The 14010-nt window shown below is 43.9% G+C and overlaps 1 protein-coding gene across 2 annotated transcripts in view; it reads right to left on the reverse strand.

The window, feature by feature from the left end:
• The window catches only part of FBXL19 (F-box and leucine rich repeat protein 19), a 44039-nt gene extending 31355 nt beyond the window's left edge, over positions 1 to 12684 (reverse strand). The window contains exons 1-3 of one of the 2 annotated variants that reach the window (XM_087714100.1): positions 11812 to 12684; positions 11570 to 11620; positions 2922 to 3126 (exon numbers count right to left, since the gene is read on the reverse strand). In XM_087714100.1, coding sequence (XP_087570226.1) covers positions 2922 to 3095 — 174 coding nt within the window. In that variant the 5' untranslated portion in view covers positions 3096 to 3126; positions 11570 to 11620; positions 11812 to 12684. Of the gene's footprint in view, positions 1 to 2921; positions 3127 to 10423; positions 10610 to 11569; positions 11621 to 11811 lie in introns of those variants that run through there. The other variant, XM_087714101.1, reaches the window with a different exon arrangement.
• Between the last annotated feature and the right edge of the window lie 1326 nt (positions 12685 to 14010).

The raw sequence follows: 14010 nt of genomic DNA on the forward strand, positions 1-14010 counted from the left end.
ACATTGGGCACTATCTAATAAAATAAAATTCAATGGTGAAAAGAGTAAGGTTCTACATTTAGGCAAGAAAAAAGAAATGCACAGATACAGTATAGGTGATACCTTCCTCAATAGTAGTAACTGTGAGAAGGATCTTGCAGTCCTAGTGGACAACCATTTAAATATGAGCCAGGAGTGTGCAGCAGCTGCCAAAAAAGCCAACACAGTTCTAGGCTACATAAACAGAGGGATAGAATAAAGATCATGTGAAGTGTTAATACCACTTTATAATGCCTTGGTAAGGCCACACTTGGAATACAGCATTCAGTTTTGGTTGCCATGATGTAAAAAAGATGTGGAGACTCTAGAAAGAGTGCAGAGAAAAGCAACAAAGATGATTAGGGGACTGGAGACTAAAACATATGAAGAACGGTTCCAGGAATTGGGTATGTCTAGTTTAATGAAAAGAAGGACTAGGGGAGACATGATAGGAGTGTTCCAATATCTCAGGGGTTGCCACAAAGAAGAGGGAGTCAAACTATTATCCAAGGCACCTGAGGGCAGAACAAGAAGCAATAGGTGGAAACTAATCAAGGAGAGAAGCAACTTAGAACTGAGGAGAAATTTCCTGACAATTAATCAGTGGAACAGCTTGCCTCTAGAAGTTGTGAATGCCCCAACATTGGAAGTCTTTAAGAAGATGTCGGATAGCCATTTCTTTGGAATGGTATAGGGTTTCTGCCTAGGCAGGGGGTTGGACTAGAAGACCTCCAAGGTTAATTCCAAATCTGCTATTGCACTGTATTGCATTAAAAGCTGCATTTAAAACATTATAAATCCAAAAAGAAGGCAGCTTTTGGGTTCTCGTCTCACAAGAAGTCTCCTAAACAGGGTGCTTCCAGCTTAACATATTTTCAGTGTAAATATGTTACACATATTTTGCACTTCTTTCTTTTAAAATGTGGGTCCAAGCAGCAGGAAGAAATGGGACAGGATAGAAAAGGAAACAGAAGGAGGGGTTCATTAGCAGCTAGTGGATGAAACCTAACTTCAGTCAGTCAGACACCAGAGAGGTCCGTCTACAACTCATTTTCCCGAACAACTTCATTGTTCTGACCGAGGCTTCCCAACAGCCTGAACCAAATTCCTTATCCCGACAAATTTACTGGGGATTCAGCTCATTCATATCCAGCAGTCTTTCGGGGGAGGATTTACCTTATCTGGCTTGGAGAGCTGCCAGGCCATATCTTCAAAAGCTGGCTAGGAATCTTGGAGACTCAAGAAACAATTAAGCGAACTAATTATTTCTTGAAAGCTCACTCCCCTTTCACTCCTCTTTTATTTCCTCTGGGAGGGGCCATTCAGGTCCACCTGTGGCCTTACTCCCAAGTCGACCCCAGTTCTTTAGTATTCCCTTCGTCTAGAAACTCTGTGCATGCACACACTGGGAACAGGCTCCAGCTGTGCCTCACTGATGTCTGACTCTGAATGCAGCTGATAACTGGCATGCGGTTTTGGCTCCATCTCTGCCTCTGACACAGAGTCCTCATCGGAGCCTTCCCCAGACTCCAGGACTGGCCCATGTTCCTCCCCAACCTCCTCACTGTCCGAATCTGCTGCCAGCTCTGCTGGCTGGTGGAGGGCCACAACATTCATACATGCAGAAAAGGTCTTGGATGACTCAGTTTCTGAGCCGCACCGTCTCAGGGAAAGTTAGTTGTGTGTGGGAATGTTCAACAAAGAAATGGCTGCATGCAGAAATCTAACATATGAAGTGGGAAATCAATCAACATTCTAGCTTTTTTGACACGATGTGGATTATTTGCTTTGCGAAGCACATCTCTGCCTTTACTTAACAGCTCTCAGCAGATGTGAAAGATGCAGCAAAAGCTAAAGTTTAAACCACATCAGTCCGCAGACAAGAACTACAAAACTAATTTCGTCAAGAAAACTATAGTTTGAAACTCTTTTGAGCAAATTAACTTTCCACGAACTTTAAAAGCTTTTTAAAAATAAAAACACTGAGAAATGTACACAAGCTCTAGAACTGGGATCCTGAAGATAGTTTAAGGATGAAATGTGCATTCTTTTTCCTTTTCATTTAAGCTATGGTAGAGCTGGAGGCAAAACGTGTCCTCTGTTGCTCTTCTATTCCAATCCGAGGCTTCAGGAATACTTAGCCAAGGCAGATCAAATCTGGACCGCATTTTTCTTCATCCTCAACAGGATGAGGAACTTGGGCCCTTTAAGACGAGAGAGTCTATGACAATCGCCACGGCCAGCCCACCATGGCCAACTCGCCAACTAACCACAGGACAACTTGCCATGGCCAATTTTCTGTGGGGCAAGAGTTACACTAATATAAAAGAAATGGTGGAATAGAATCATTAAAGAAACGACGCCAAAGAAAAAACGGAATGCAAATGACAAAAATTTACATTATTTTTAAATTGTTTTAAATAATTAAATTGAATTGTTCCACAGTGAGTTGTCCCGTGGCAAGTTGGCCGTGTCGAATGGCCTCAAAGTGAGTTGGTCGTGGCGTGTTGACTGTGGCAAGTTGGCTGTGGTGAATTGTCCCCGTTTCCAAAGACGAGACACCCCAACTAGTAAGCTTCACCAAGTTGACTGATCTGAAGAGATGTGGTGGCGCAGTAGTTAGAATGCAATATTGCAGGCTAATTCTGCCGAATGCCAGCAGTTCGATCCTGACCGGCTCAAGATTGACTCAGCCTTTCGTCCTTTCGAGGTTGGTAAAAGGAGGACTCAGATTGTTGGGGGCAATGTGCTGACTCTGTAAACCGCTCAGAAAAGGCTTTAAAAGAGCTATGAAGCGGTATATAAGTCTAAGTGCTATTGCTATGCAGGAGTTGAAGAGGCAGACATGGAATTCCATGCCACAGGTCACCATCGGCCTTGGCTGCCCTGAGTCTCTCGCTTACCGCTGTGCACTGCCTCTGCAGGCAGGACTGCTTCATGCGTCCAGGACCCCCAAACTTCTTCATGTCCTTACAGAAATGGCACTCCCCACACTCTGATCGCAGGCACGCTTTACACTTCCGGCACCGCGTCCGCCGCCGGCGAGCTCCAGCCCCTGCCCCTTTGCTGGACGACATTGGCTATGTCCCGCTTCAGCTACTCTCTGGGCTGCAAGGAAGAAAGGCAAAAGAGGCAAACCAGGCTAGTAAATATGGCGCTCCAGATTGGCAAGATGATACGGACAATGAAGATTTGAGGTGAGAGGGAGGAGAAGGACATACAATACAAAGGAATCAAGACTCTCATATAACTGTGGTCCCTGACTTACAACAGCTCATTTAATGACCGTCCAAAGTTATGACAGCACTGAAAAAAGTGACTTATGACCATTTTTCACCCTTATGAACCTGGCAGCATCTCCTTGGTCATGTGATCAAAGTCACTGACGTGCTTGGCAACTGATTCATATTTATGACGGTTGCAGTGTCCTGGGGACACGTGATCACCGTTTATGACGTTATGACAAGTAAAGTCAATGGCAAAGCGAGATCCGCTTAATAATCACATTAGTAACTTAACAATTGCAGTGATTCACTTAACAACTGTGGCAAGGAATGTTGTAAAATAGAGCAAAATTCACTTAACATCTGTTTTGCTTAGCAACAGAGATGTTGGGCTCAATTAGGGTCGTATGTTGAAGACTACCTGTATTAGGGAGAAAAAGAAAACACACGGCAAGGAGAAAAATGTCCTGCAATCAAAGTCATACGTGATCAGCCATCAACAACACTGGGCTTTGGGGGAAAAAGTCAAAATTAATCAGAGCAAAACGAATTTGAGTTAAAAATTATTGTATCACTTTCTGATTTAAAAGAATGGTTTAAAATCAGTAGAATAGGTAGTTCTCAATGTACAACCATGATTGAGCCCAAAATTTATGTTGTTAAGTGAGAATGCGTTGTGAGTTTTGCCCTATTTTACGACATTTCTTGCCAGAATTATTAAATGAATCACTGCAGTTGACAAGTTAATAACCTAATTGTTAAGTGAATCTGGCTTCCCCATTGACTCTGCTTGTCAGAAGGTTGCAAAAGGGGGCCACATGACCCCAGGACGCTGCGACCGTCATAAATATGCAGAGAAGAGCAACAAAGATAATTAGGGGACTGGAGACTAAAACATGTAAAGAACGGTTGCAGGAACTGGGTATGTCTAGTTTAATAGAAAGAAGGACTAAGGGAGACATGATAGCAGTGTTCCAATATCTCAGGGGTTGCCACAAAGAAGAGGGAGTCAAACTATTCTCCAAGGCACCTGAAGGCAGGACAAGAAACAATGGTTGGAAACTAATCAAGGAGAGAAGCAACTTAGAACTGAGGAGAAATTTCCTGACAGTTAGAACAATTAATCAGTGGAACAACTTGCCCCCAGATGTTGTGAATGCCCCAACACTGGAGGCTTTTAAGCAGAGATCGGACAACCATTTGTCTGAAACGGTATAGGGTTTCCTGCCTAGGCAGGGGGGTGGACTAGAAGACCTTCAAGGTCCCTCCCAACTCTGCTATTGTATATATTGTATGTAATATGAACAGTTGCCGAGCATCTGAATTTTGATCATGTCACCATGGGGATGCTGCAAAGGTTATACCAATGAAGAACAGTCATAAGTCACTTTTTTCAGTGCTGTTGTAACTTTGAATGGTCACCAAATGAACTGTTGTAAGTCGAGGACTACCTGTACATTCCCACACAAAATAGGTGAGATGATGTTAAGTAGCAAAAAAAGAAAGTCAAATCTAGGGGCATAGAGTTGGATGATAGGATTTAATTCTAGCAGGGCCATTCAACAGAATTTTCATGGGTCATTCTCAAGTTTTCAGTTGATCTGAGGACCTGTGTACTGCATGAGTCAAAAAGAGGGCCATGAAAATATCTACAGACCCCCTCACATCCTGGACATAAACTGTTCAACTCCTGTCCTCAAAACTACGCTACAGAGCACTGCACACTAGAACTACTAGACACAAGAACAGTTTTTTCCTGAACGCCATCACTCTGCTAAACAAATAATACCCTCACCACTGTCAAATCATTCACTAAGGCTGCAATACTATTACTATCAGTCTTCTCATCGTTCCTATCACCCATCTCCCCCCACTTATGACTGCAGGGCTGTAACTTGGTGCTTGTATCCTTGCGATTTATAGAATTGTTTCCCAATATGATTTGATTGCTTATTTGTACCCTATGACTATCATTAAGTGTTCTAGCTTATGATTCTTGACGAATGTATCTTTTCTTTTATGTACACTGAGAGCATTTGCACCAAAGACAAATTCCTTGCGTGTCCAATCATACTTGACCAATAAAGAATTCTATTCTATTCTATTCTATTCTATTCTACTCTACATAATTTCCAAGAGTCATTCTCAAGTTTTCAGTTGACCATAGATCATGAGTGGTCTATTGTCTCTGTGAACACTGAAGGTTATGCAAAGAGCTCAAAAGCAGGAACTCCTGGAAAGCTAACTGGAATTTCTCTGCTACCTCAGCCTTGGAAAAGTTGGGACAATGTTCCTCAAACTTGGCACCTTGAAAACATCTAGCTAGGGAATTCTGGAAGTTGGAGATTCACCTGTCTAAAAGTTGCCAAGTTTGAGAAATACTGGTTTATGAGCTAGTTAGGTGAAAACTTCTGCCTCTTTAAAGAACTCTGGCACTGCCTAATAGTTGTTTAAAAGAACACGGATTTAATCCACTGTTCTTCAACCCTTGGCAATTTTAAGACGTGTGGAGGTCAACTCCAAGAATTCCCCAGTCTGAAGGTCATACATCTTTAAGTTGCCAAGTTTGAAAAACACCGGATTAATCGAAGAGCAGAATAGGCTGCTTTTTACATTGCTACATACTACAGTGCTTATTCAGCTCTGCAACAGGAGAAAATTATCCAAATTCACTGGAAGAAGCTCTCAACATGCACAGAGAAACATTTTTCCTCTCAAGAATAACATCAGCATTTTGCGTATGGCTTGTTTTTTTTATTTTGCTCCTCAAAAACGTATTTGGGGCTCAGGGATAAGCCATTTTGATAAAAACAGGGGGGAAAAGAGTATTTATAGCCTCCCTAATATATTTTTTCTACTAGGGTACAGCTAAAATCAGAGGGAAATCTTAACCACATCAGGATGGTTACAAACATTGCAAAAGTAAAAATACAGGTATTTAAAGTCCGAAGATCAACATATCAGGGAAACTGCCGTTGTTCAGGTGAGGTGAATAAAATTCAACCGTGTTTTTCCAGGTATACAGGTAGTCCTCAACTTATGACTCCAACTGAGCCCAAAATTTCTGTTGTTAAGCAAGACAGTGAAGTGAATTTTGCCCCATTCTATGACCTTTCTTGCCACAGTTAAGTTGATCCCTGCAGTTGTTAAATTATGAACGCGGTTGTTAAGTGAATCTGGTTTCCCCCATTGACTATGCTTGTCAGAAGGTCGCAAAAGCTGATTGCATGGCCCATGAACGCTGCAACCGTCACTAACATGAACCAGTCTTAAGGGGCATATGATACCAGCAACCATTCGTATTTGGTTCTAACAGCCCCTTTGGCACAGCATCCTGAGTTCCATTGGAGGCAAAATATTTGGTGCACTATATTACCTGAACAATGAATATAATATAGAGCTACTGTGATTAGCAGCAGCTGATCACAAACTAATTCCTGCCACTTTCATTAAGCGTATTATGAAAATAACGTACAGGTAATCCTTGATTTATGACCACAATTGAGCCCAAATTTTATGTTGTTCAGTGAAACATTTCTTAAGTGAGTTTTGCCCCATTTTTGATGACTTTTCTTGCCACATTTCATTAGTGAATCATTGCAGTTGTTAAATTACTAACACCATTGTTAAGTGAATCTGGTTTCCCCTTTAACTTGGCTTGTCAGAAGGTCGCAAAATGGGATTACATGACCCTCCGGGGACACTGCAACTGTCATAAATATGAGTCAGTGGCCAAGCCTCTAAATTTTGATCATGTGACCATGGGGGGATGCTGCAGCAGTCATTTCCCTGAAAATAAGACCTCCCTGGATAATAAGCCCAATCGGGCTTTTGAGCGCATGTGCTAAAACAAGCCCTCCCCCAAAATATTGCAACACAGCAGCAGCCATGAGGTGACGCTGCTCGCTGCCTCCTGCACCTCAAAAAATAATAAGATCTCCCTGAAAATAAGGCCAGGCGCTTATTTCGGAGGTCAAAAGAAAATAAGACCCCATCTTATTTTTAGGGAAACACGGTAGTTGTGAAAAATGGTCATAGGTCACTTTTTTCAAAGCCATTGCAACTTCAGTGAAGAGTCACTAAAGGAACTGTCGTAAGTCAAGGACTACCTGTATACGAAGAGAGGGAAAAAAGAAAAGCCTTTAAAAAAATGAGGCAGGCACAGTAAAAGGGAGAAAACAATACGCAGTTATAAAAATGGCAGCACCTCATTGTGAATTAGAGGACCGAAGTGCCACACCTCCAGATTATGGAAGACTGATATAAGAACAGCTTTCTGGGAAGGATCCTGAGATGGCTAGAGAGTTGGATCTGGTTTCAACATTTATGGCAGCCATAAGGGATTTAGGAGATAGGTGCAGTCACACCGTCCCATAACCCTATACACAAAGCAGTTAATGCCACCATTCCTCATCTTGTTAGAGAGTTCAGAGAGATATGGATTACAAACAATTATAATAGTGCTGTAGGTGGTTAAAAAGAAATTGGACTTTAAGACTCTTTGAGGGAGATGGGCAGCTCAGAAATATGATAATAAATAGATAGATAGATAGATAGATAGATAGATAGATAGATAGATAGATAGATAGATAGATAGATAGATCGATCTAATCATGTTTCCCCAAAAATAAGACCAGGTATTTTTTTTGCTCCAAAGGATACATTAGGGTTTATTTTCTAGTTAGGTCTTATTTAGGGGGAAAATACAGTACTAATTGCGTCCGTCTGGCTGATGATCTTAATTGGGGCTTATTTTAGGGGGTAGGGCTTATATTACGAGCATCTTGAAAAATCATGCTAGGTTTTATTTTGCGGTTGGGTCTTATTTTCAGGGAAACAGGGTAGATAGACACAATGCGATCGATCTATTACAGGGGTGTCAAACTCATGTTGTCACGGTGTCATCTTGTGGTGCATCGTAACTTTCCCTCCCCTTCATTAAACCGGGCGTGGGTGTGGCCAGTGCGCGATGCATCCAGCCTGCGAGTTTGACACCCCTGATCTATTATGTTAAATCAAATGATAGGGCTCTTTTACATTTCTGTCTTCTCTTCTCACCAATGCATAGAAAGTCACCATGGTTTACATTTATTCTCACATTGTTTTCATAAAAGAAGCCAAAAAGAAAATAAGCTAATTTTTCCCAAGACACAACAAACAGGAAGGAGATAAAAGAGGAGACAAGAATCTATAAGTTAAATAAAAAGAGCTGCTGTCTGTATTGCTTTAGAATGGTTTAGAGCAGTGTTTCTCAACCTTGGCAACTTGAAGATGTCCGGACTTCAACTCCCAGAATTCGCTGGCTGGGGAATTCTGGGAGTTGAAGTCCGGACATCTTCAAGTTGCCAAGGTTGAGAAACACTGGTTTAGAGATATGCAGATTGTTTTGATGTCATTATCTAAAAGAGGATTCTTTCAGGAAAAAAAAATCCTTGACAGCAATTATTTCAATCTTGAAAGCCAAGATATAGAAAATAAATTTAAAAAAAATTGTTGTGCAAATTGGCAAGAGTATGTGATGTCACCAAAATCCCCAGAGCCTAGTTTTTTTTTTTTTTTTTTAAAAGCCTCTAATTTGGCCTAACCATGAAACACAAATCAAAATCTGAACCAAAGCTGAGATTTATTCTAGCTCCCCCGGCAAGGTTGAATGTGTGGGCTTCAACTCTCAGAATTCCCCAGTCAGCATGCTGGGAATTGAAGTCCACATATCTTAACGTATCTGATATTGAAAAAACATTGGTCCAGACTGATTCCAAAGACATAGGAGTTCTTGAGTTCTACTTTCAGAAGAATAAAGTGCAACTGAAAAGGTGAGAGTGGAATTTGAGAAAAGTGTCAGGACTGGCAAGGACAACAATGGAAGGGGGGGAAAAAACAAGTGCAAATTTTGCAGCTCAATCCTCAGTTACACCCCCTGTAGACCTGTCAGCCAGAAAATATGTGAATTATAGAATCCGAAGGTAAGACGTCTAGAAGGCAAAAACGTTCCCTTTTTTAAAAAAATGGCAGTCTAATAGAAAAGCAATATATTTCTCAGGCCTTTTTTCTGTTGTCCAGAAAGATAAGAGAAGGATGGAATAATGGAAAAACAGAAATTCAGAAGAAAGCATTGTTATCAACTGCAACTCCTACGAAGGACATGCTTGCATACAAAAACATATAAAAAGCATTAAAGATTAGCAGCTCAGATTATGATTTTTTTTTTAAATCCTATTTTTTCACACAAATAACCAACATCGTTTAAGTCCTATCACTGCCAATCAATGCTATGAGGGGGACAGAAGAATACAGAATGGCAGAGGTCAGGACAAAATTATTTCAGATTTTGAGAGAGAGAGAGAGGGGGGGGAGGGAGAGAGAGGGAGAGGGGGAGGGAGGGAGGGACAGAGAGAGAGAGGGAGGGAGGGAAATACAGTTGCCATTTTCAAATCTCAAGCTGCTTTTTGGTTTCTATTTAAAAAGGAAACCATGCAATGTGACCCTTAAAATTTATTTTTTATTTAGCATACGGCAGGGCCCTTAAAGGCATTTGACTATGACAGGAGAGGAGAGAAGGGACACAGCAAAAGAATTAACTATACTGGGGACTCATCTCATCTGGGGGTCAGAAATGAAACAAACTAATTCCAGACTGAAAGGGAAAATAGTGAACTACTAAAATAAAATGCAAATATTGTGAAGAGGAGGCGCCTTCATAAACATGCCCGGGATCTGCATGCTCAGTTTATCAGTATCCCAACAGAGCTGGGAAAAACCTACTGATTTCTTGGAAGAAAGGAAGAGAAACAGACTCAATGATATCTACAACGAATAAATAGCTTTCTATTTCTAAACCCACCCACCCACCCACCCAAAAAATTTAAGTGTGTGTTATTCTGAGGATTAACCCAGGAAACAGCAAGAGGTAGGTAGAAGGGACGTAAAAGAGAATCAATGATGAATGACTATCTCTCTCCTGCTTGAGCAACCCATATATATATGTGTGTGTGTGTGTATGTACACACACACACACACACACACACACACATTAAATACACACACATTCTGTTGATGGAACATTTTGTCTCTTGTCATCATTTTCATCTCACCCCTACCTCCTTCTCCCAAGCATTTTAAGAGCAGGCAAAAAGACTGAAAGGGAAAACAAACGTATGTATAAGGGAACTTGGCTCAGATACCTCATCACGCCCCAGCCTGGCTTCAGAGCTGACAGGCCCGGTCTTGGCAAGGGTTCCCACACACCTCAACCTGGCCTTCCATGATGCCGGTTGCTGGGTTCCCCCTCAATTCTCTCCGCCAGCTGCAACCTGCTTGACACATCTTTTTTTCTGCTTTCCCTCCCTTCGGAAAGCCTTTTAAGTCAAGGTGTTTGGCGGCGGCGATCCTCCTCGGCTCAATCCTTCAGGATCACACCGCTTCCTGATGGACATAACCAGAGCCATCCTCTACAGAGGGGCCCCTGAAATCGGTGTGAAACGGCACCTCCCCTCTCTTCCCTTCCTCCCCCCCCAGTTAAAACATGAGAAATACACAGAGGCAAGAGCGTTTTACGGCTGGTAATTCCTTCCCCTGGAAATCATAGAGGAGAAACTTTGGTTCCACGTTTGCCCCCGCGTACCCCAAAGCCACACCGCTCATCCCCTCTCCTTGCTCTCTCCCAGCTCGGGTCTACCTAGAGGTGACCAGATCCCTTGAAAAAAACACCTGGCGAAATGATACAGCCTAATCTTGATTTCTTTATTTTTCCTTTCACGGAAGAACAACAAAAATCCGAACACACACCAGCCCAAGGTGACAGAACAGAAGCTGGAGAGAGAAGAATATCCAAGAAAACAAAAACAACAAAGGAGATTAAAATGAATAAGAAAAGGGGGAAAACACAATAGTAGATCAGGCACAGGGGTTGGGTGGGGGGGGGGAGAGAGGAAGGAGAGGCAACAGAAGCTCTAGATCAGCAAAAAATATTTGTGCAACCAGCCTGATAGCTTAACATCCCTCCCTGATTTCTGCATCTGAGTTGTTGTGATGCTTTTCTCACATGCTGTGTGTATTCCCCACAATCTACCCATGCACAAATCTGTATTTTGGGAAGTGGGTTCAGAAAGCATGGGCAAACCTGCACAAAACATAGCTCCATAGGGTTGGAAGGAGAAGGGCTAATTGGGAAGATTAAGGTGGGGGGGGGGGGAAGGAGAAAGAATGTGTCCCTAAAAAAAAAGAAAAAGGTTTTATTCCTTGGGGGGGGGGGACATTATTTGGCAAAGCCAAAAAGGGTAAAGGGGAGGGAGAGGGGGAAAGGAGACAGAGGAAGGATACAGACTTACCTTTGGGAAGCACATCTAGGCACCAAAGACTCTTCCCCATCCATCAGCAGCCTCCAAAAGAGAAAAGATGCAGCCCATCTTAGAATTGTTACACACACAACCCAGGCAGACACTGGCAAAAAAAAGGTGCCAGAGGATGGGAGGAGAATGGAGGCGGGGAGCTCACCCCCCCCCCTTACGCCCTTCTCCTAAAATCCCAAGGAAAGGCTTAGGAAGTAAGGTAGGGAAGATGGGTTACTCACCTGCTGTGTGGCCATGGGGTGGATGGCGATTCTAATGCTAGATTTGTTGTCATGGTGGGAAGTGAGGGGTGGGGGAGAGAGAAGGCAGAGAGAGAGAGAGAGAGAGAGGAGATCCAGCCAGTTGCTGAAGGATCTGTGTTTGCGTGCGGCTCTCCGAGTCACCCCCCCTCCAACAAAAAATGAGGAGTGGGGTGGAAAAAGGGGAAGAGGGGCGGGCCAATCTCCCCAAAGAGGCTATTACAAATTCATAGCAGCGGTGCCCCCCCTACACACACACACACACACTCACACACACAAACACCTCTCTCCCCCTCTCCAGTTCTATCCTCCACTATTTCCTGCTTTGCCCTTGGGAGAAAACAAGGGAATGATATGTGAGAAGAGTTCTCCCCCCACCCTACCTCTCCCCACCGTGCAGTAATCAGAGAGGGAGCTCACACGCTGTGCCACACGCACATACACACACACCTATTGGGGAGGGGGGGACACCTCCTGCACCCCTAATTTGGGATTAGATCCTTGGCATTCCCTAGGCGGGTGCAACCCCCCCTCTAGCCCTCCTGGCTCCCTCTTGACTCCTCCTCCTCTTCTGCCCACCACTGAGATTTTCCTCAGTTGCCTGAACACCCACCCTCCCCTTTTCAAATGCAGGCAAGACCACTCCCCTCGCTCTCGCTGGAGGTGGAAGAAGAGGAGGAGGAGGAGGAGGAGGAGGAGGGGGCTCTGCCCTTTCTGGCTTCTCCCTCCAACTACATCTCCCTTCACTTTGCAGCAGGAAGGGGAGGAGGGGAGTCTGGAGCTGCACCCCCTCCCCAATGATCAGCTCACAGCCCCTTCCCTCCTTTTGAATTAAGGGCTCATCTAGGGCATGGGTGGTCCGCCTCCCCACCCTCCACCCAGAAAGAGTCCCCCCTCCCAACCCGGCACCCTCTCCAAAGCAATGCCAAGGGGGGTATATTTTGAGGAGGGGGTCTGTTCCCCCTGCGGGATTGGGCGGGATAGGGGCTCTCTCAGCTCTCCCCCTCCCCTCCTAAGAGAGAGAGAGGCTGGTGCCCCCCACCCCTTCCTCTGCTCCTTCCCTCAAGGGGGCTCTGCGCTGCCCGGCTGTCCCTCCTCCCACATAAGGGGTTTTTTTTTAAACCCACCCACCCCCCTTCAGGTTGGCAAATGGGGGAGTGGGCTTCAGACCCCGCCACAACTCCTCCAAGAGGAGAGAGCGAGGCTCCACGGTCCTGGCGGGGCCCCCTCCTCCCGTCTCTCTCATTCTCTCCTCCTCTTTCGCATTCACTCACTCATTCGCGCATACTGATGCACACATCTTCGCGCACACACACAGACACACAAAACCATCATGGCGTCCCCAGGAAGCCCAAGAGGGAAACACTCGCCGCGCGCGGGCTGATGGGAACGGTAGTTTTTTTCCCACCCGGCTTGACACATCCGGCTCTATAAGCGATGGCGAGAAAAAAGGGACTACGGTTAATATGGCAGGCAAAGGTTCCGCGCAAGGCAGTATGGGGTGTGTGGTTTTATTTTCCCGGCTCGACGCCTTTGAGTGCTTTAAGTTGCCACGGCCAAATGAGGTGTTTTGGACTACAGCCGGGATGGCGGGCGGCTGCTGGAACCACACTGCTTCATGGGAAGGGTAGTTTTGCTTTAACCACCATATCGTATTGCGCCTTGCTTTCAAAGCGAAGTATTTGGACTCCATTGTAAGATGGCCACTAAGCATCATGGGAATGTAGTTCTCTCTTCACGGCCCGTTCTTTCATATCTTTATGCTATTGGAGAGCATCTGGACTACAATTAATATGGTGGGAGAGGGAGGAAATTCAGTCGAATGGAATTGTGGGAAGTGGATTTAGCGTTTTCAAGACTGGCCAGATCTTCACTTTCAATTATTATAATTTAAAATTAATAATTAACTGTGGCTTATATTAACAATTTACACCCTGCCCACACCAATCCACATGTGTAAGAACCGCCCTTTCTGTTTTGGTCTTGGGTATGTCTGAGCATGTGCAGGGGTTTTTTTCCCTTTACGAAGGGGAAGATATTTGGATTTTTTTCTTAAAGAGGAAAGGACTTGCAAATAAAAATGGATCAGTTGTCAAAGTGAATTCAGAAAAATAAAAGTCTAGGGAAAAATAATGGTTTTTAATACCGTTACATGTTTTATAATAGAAAACGCAGTTCCAA

The sequence above is a fragment of the Thamnophis sirtalis genome, unplaced genomic scaffold (genome assembly GCF_051295495.1).
Source record: "Thamnophis sirtalis isolate CommonGarterSnake01/CBP01778 unplaced genomic scaffold, rThaSir2_p1.2 scaffold_4, whole genome shotgun sequence".
Lineage (NCBI taxonomy): Eukaryota > Metazoa > Chordata > Lepidosauria > Squamata > Natricidae > Thamnophis > Thamnophis sirtalis.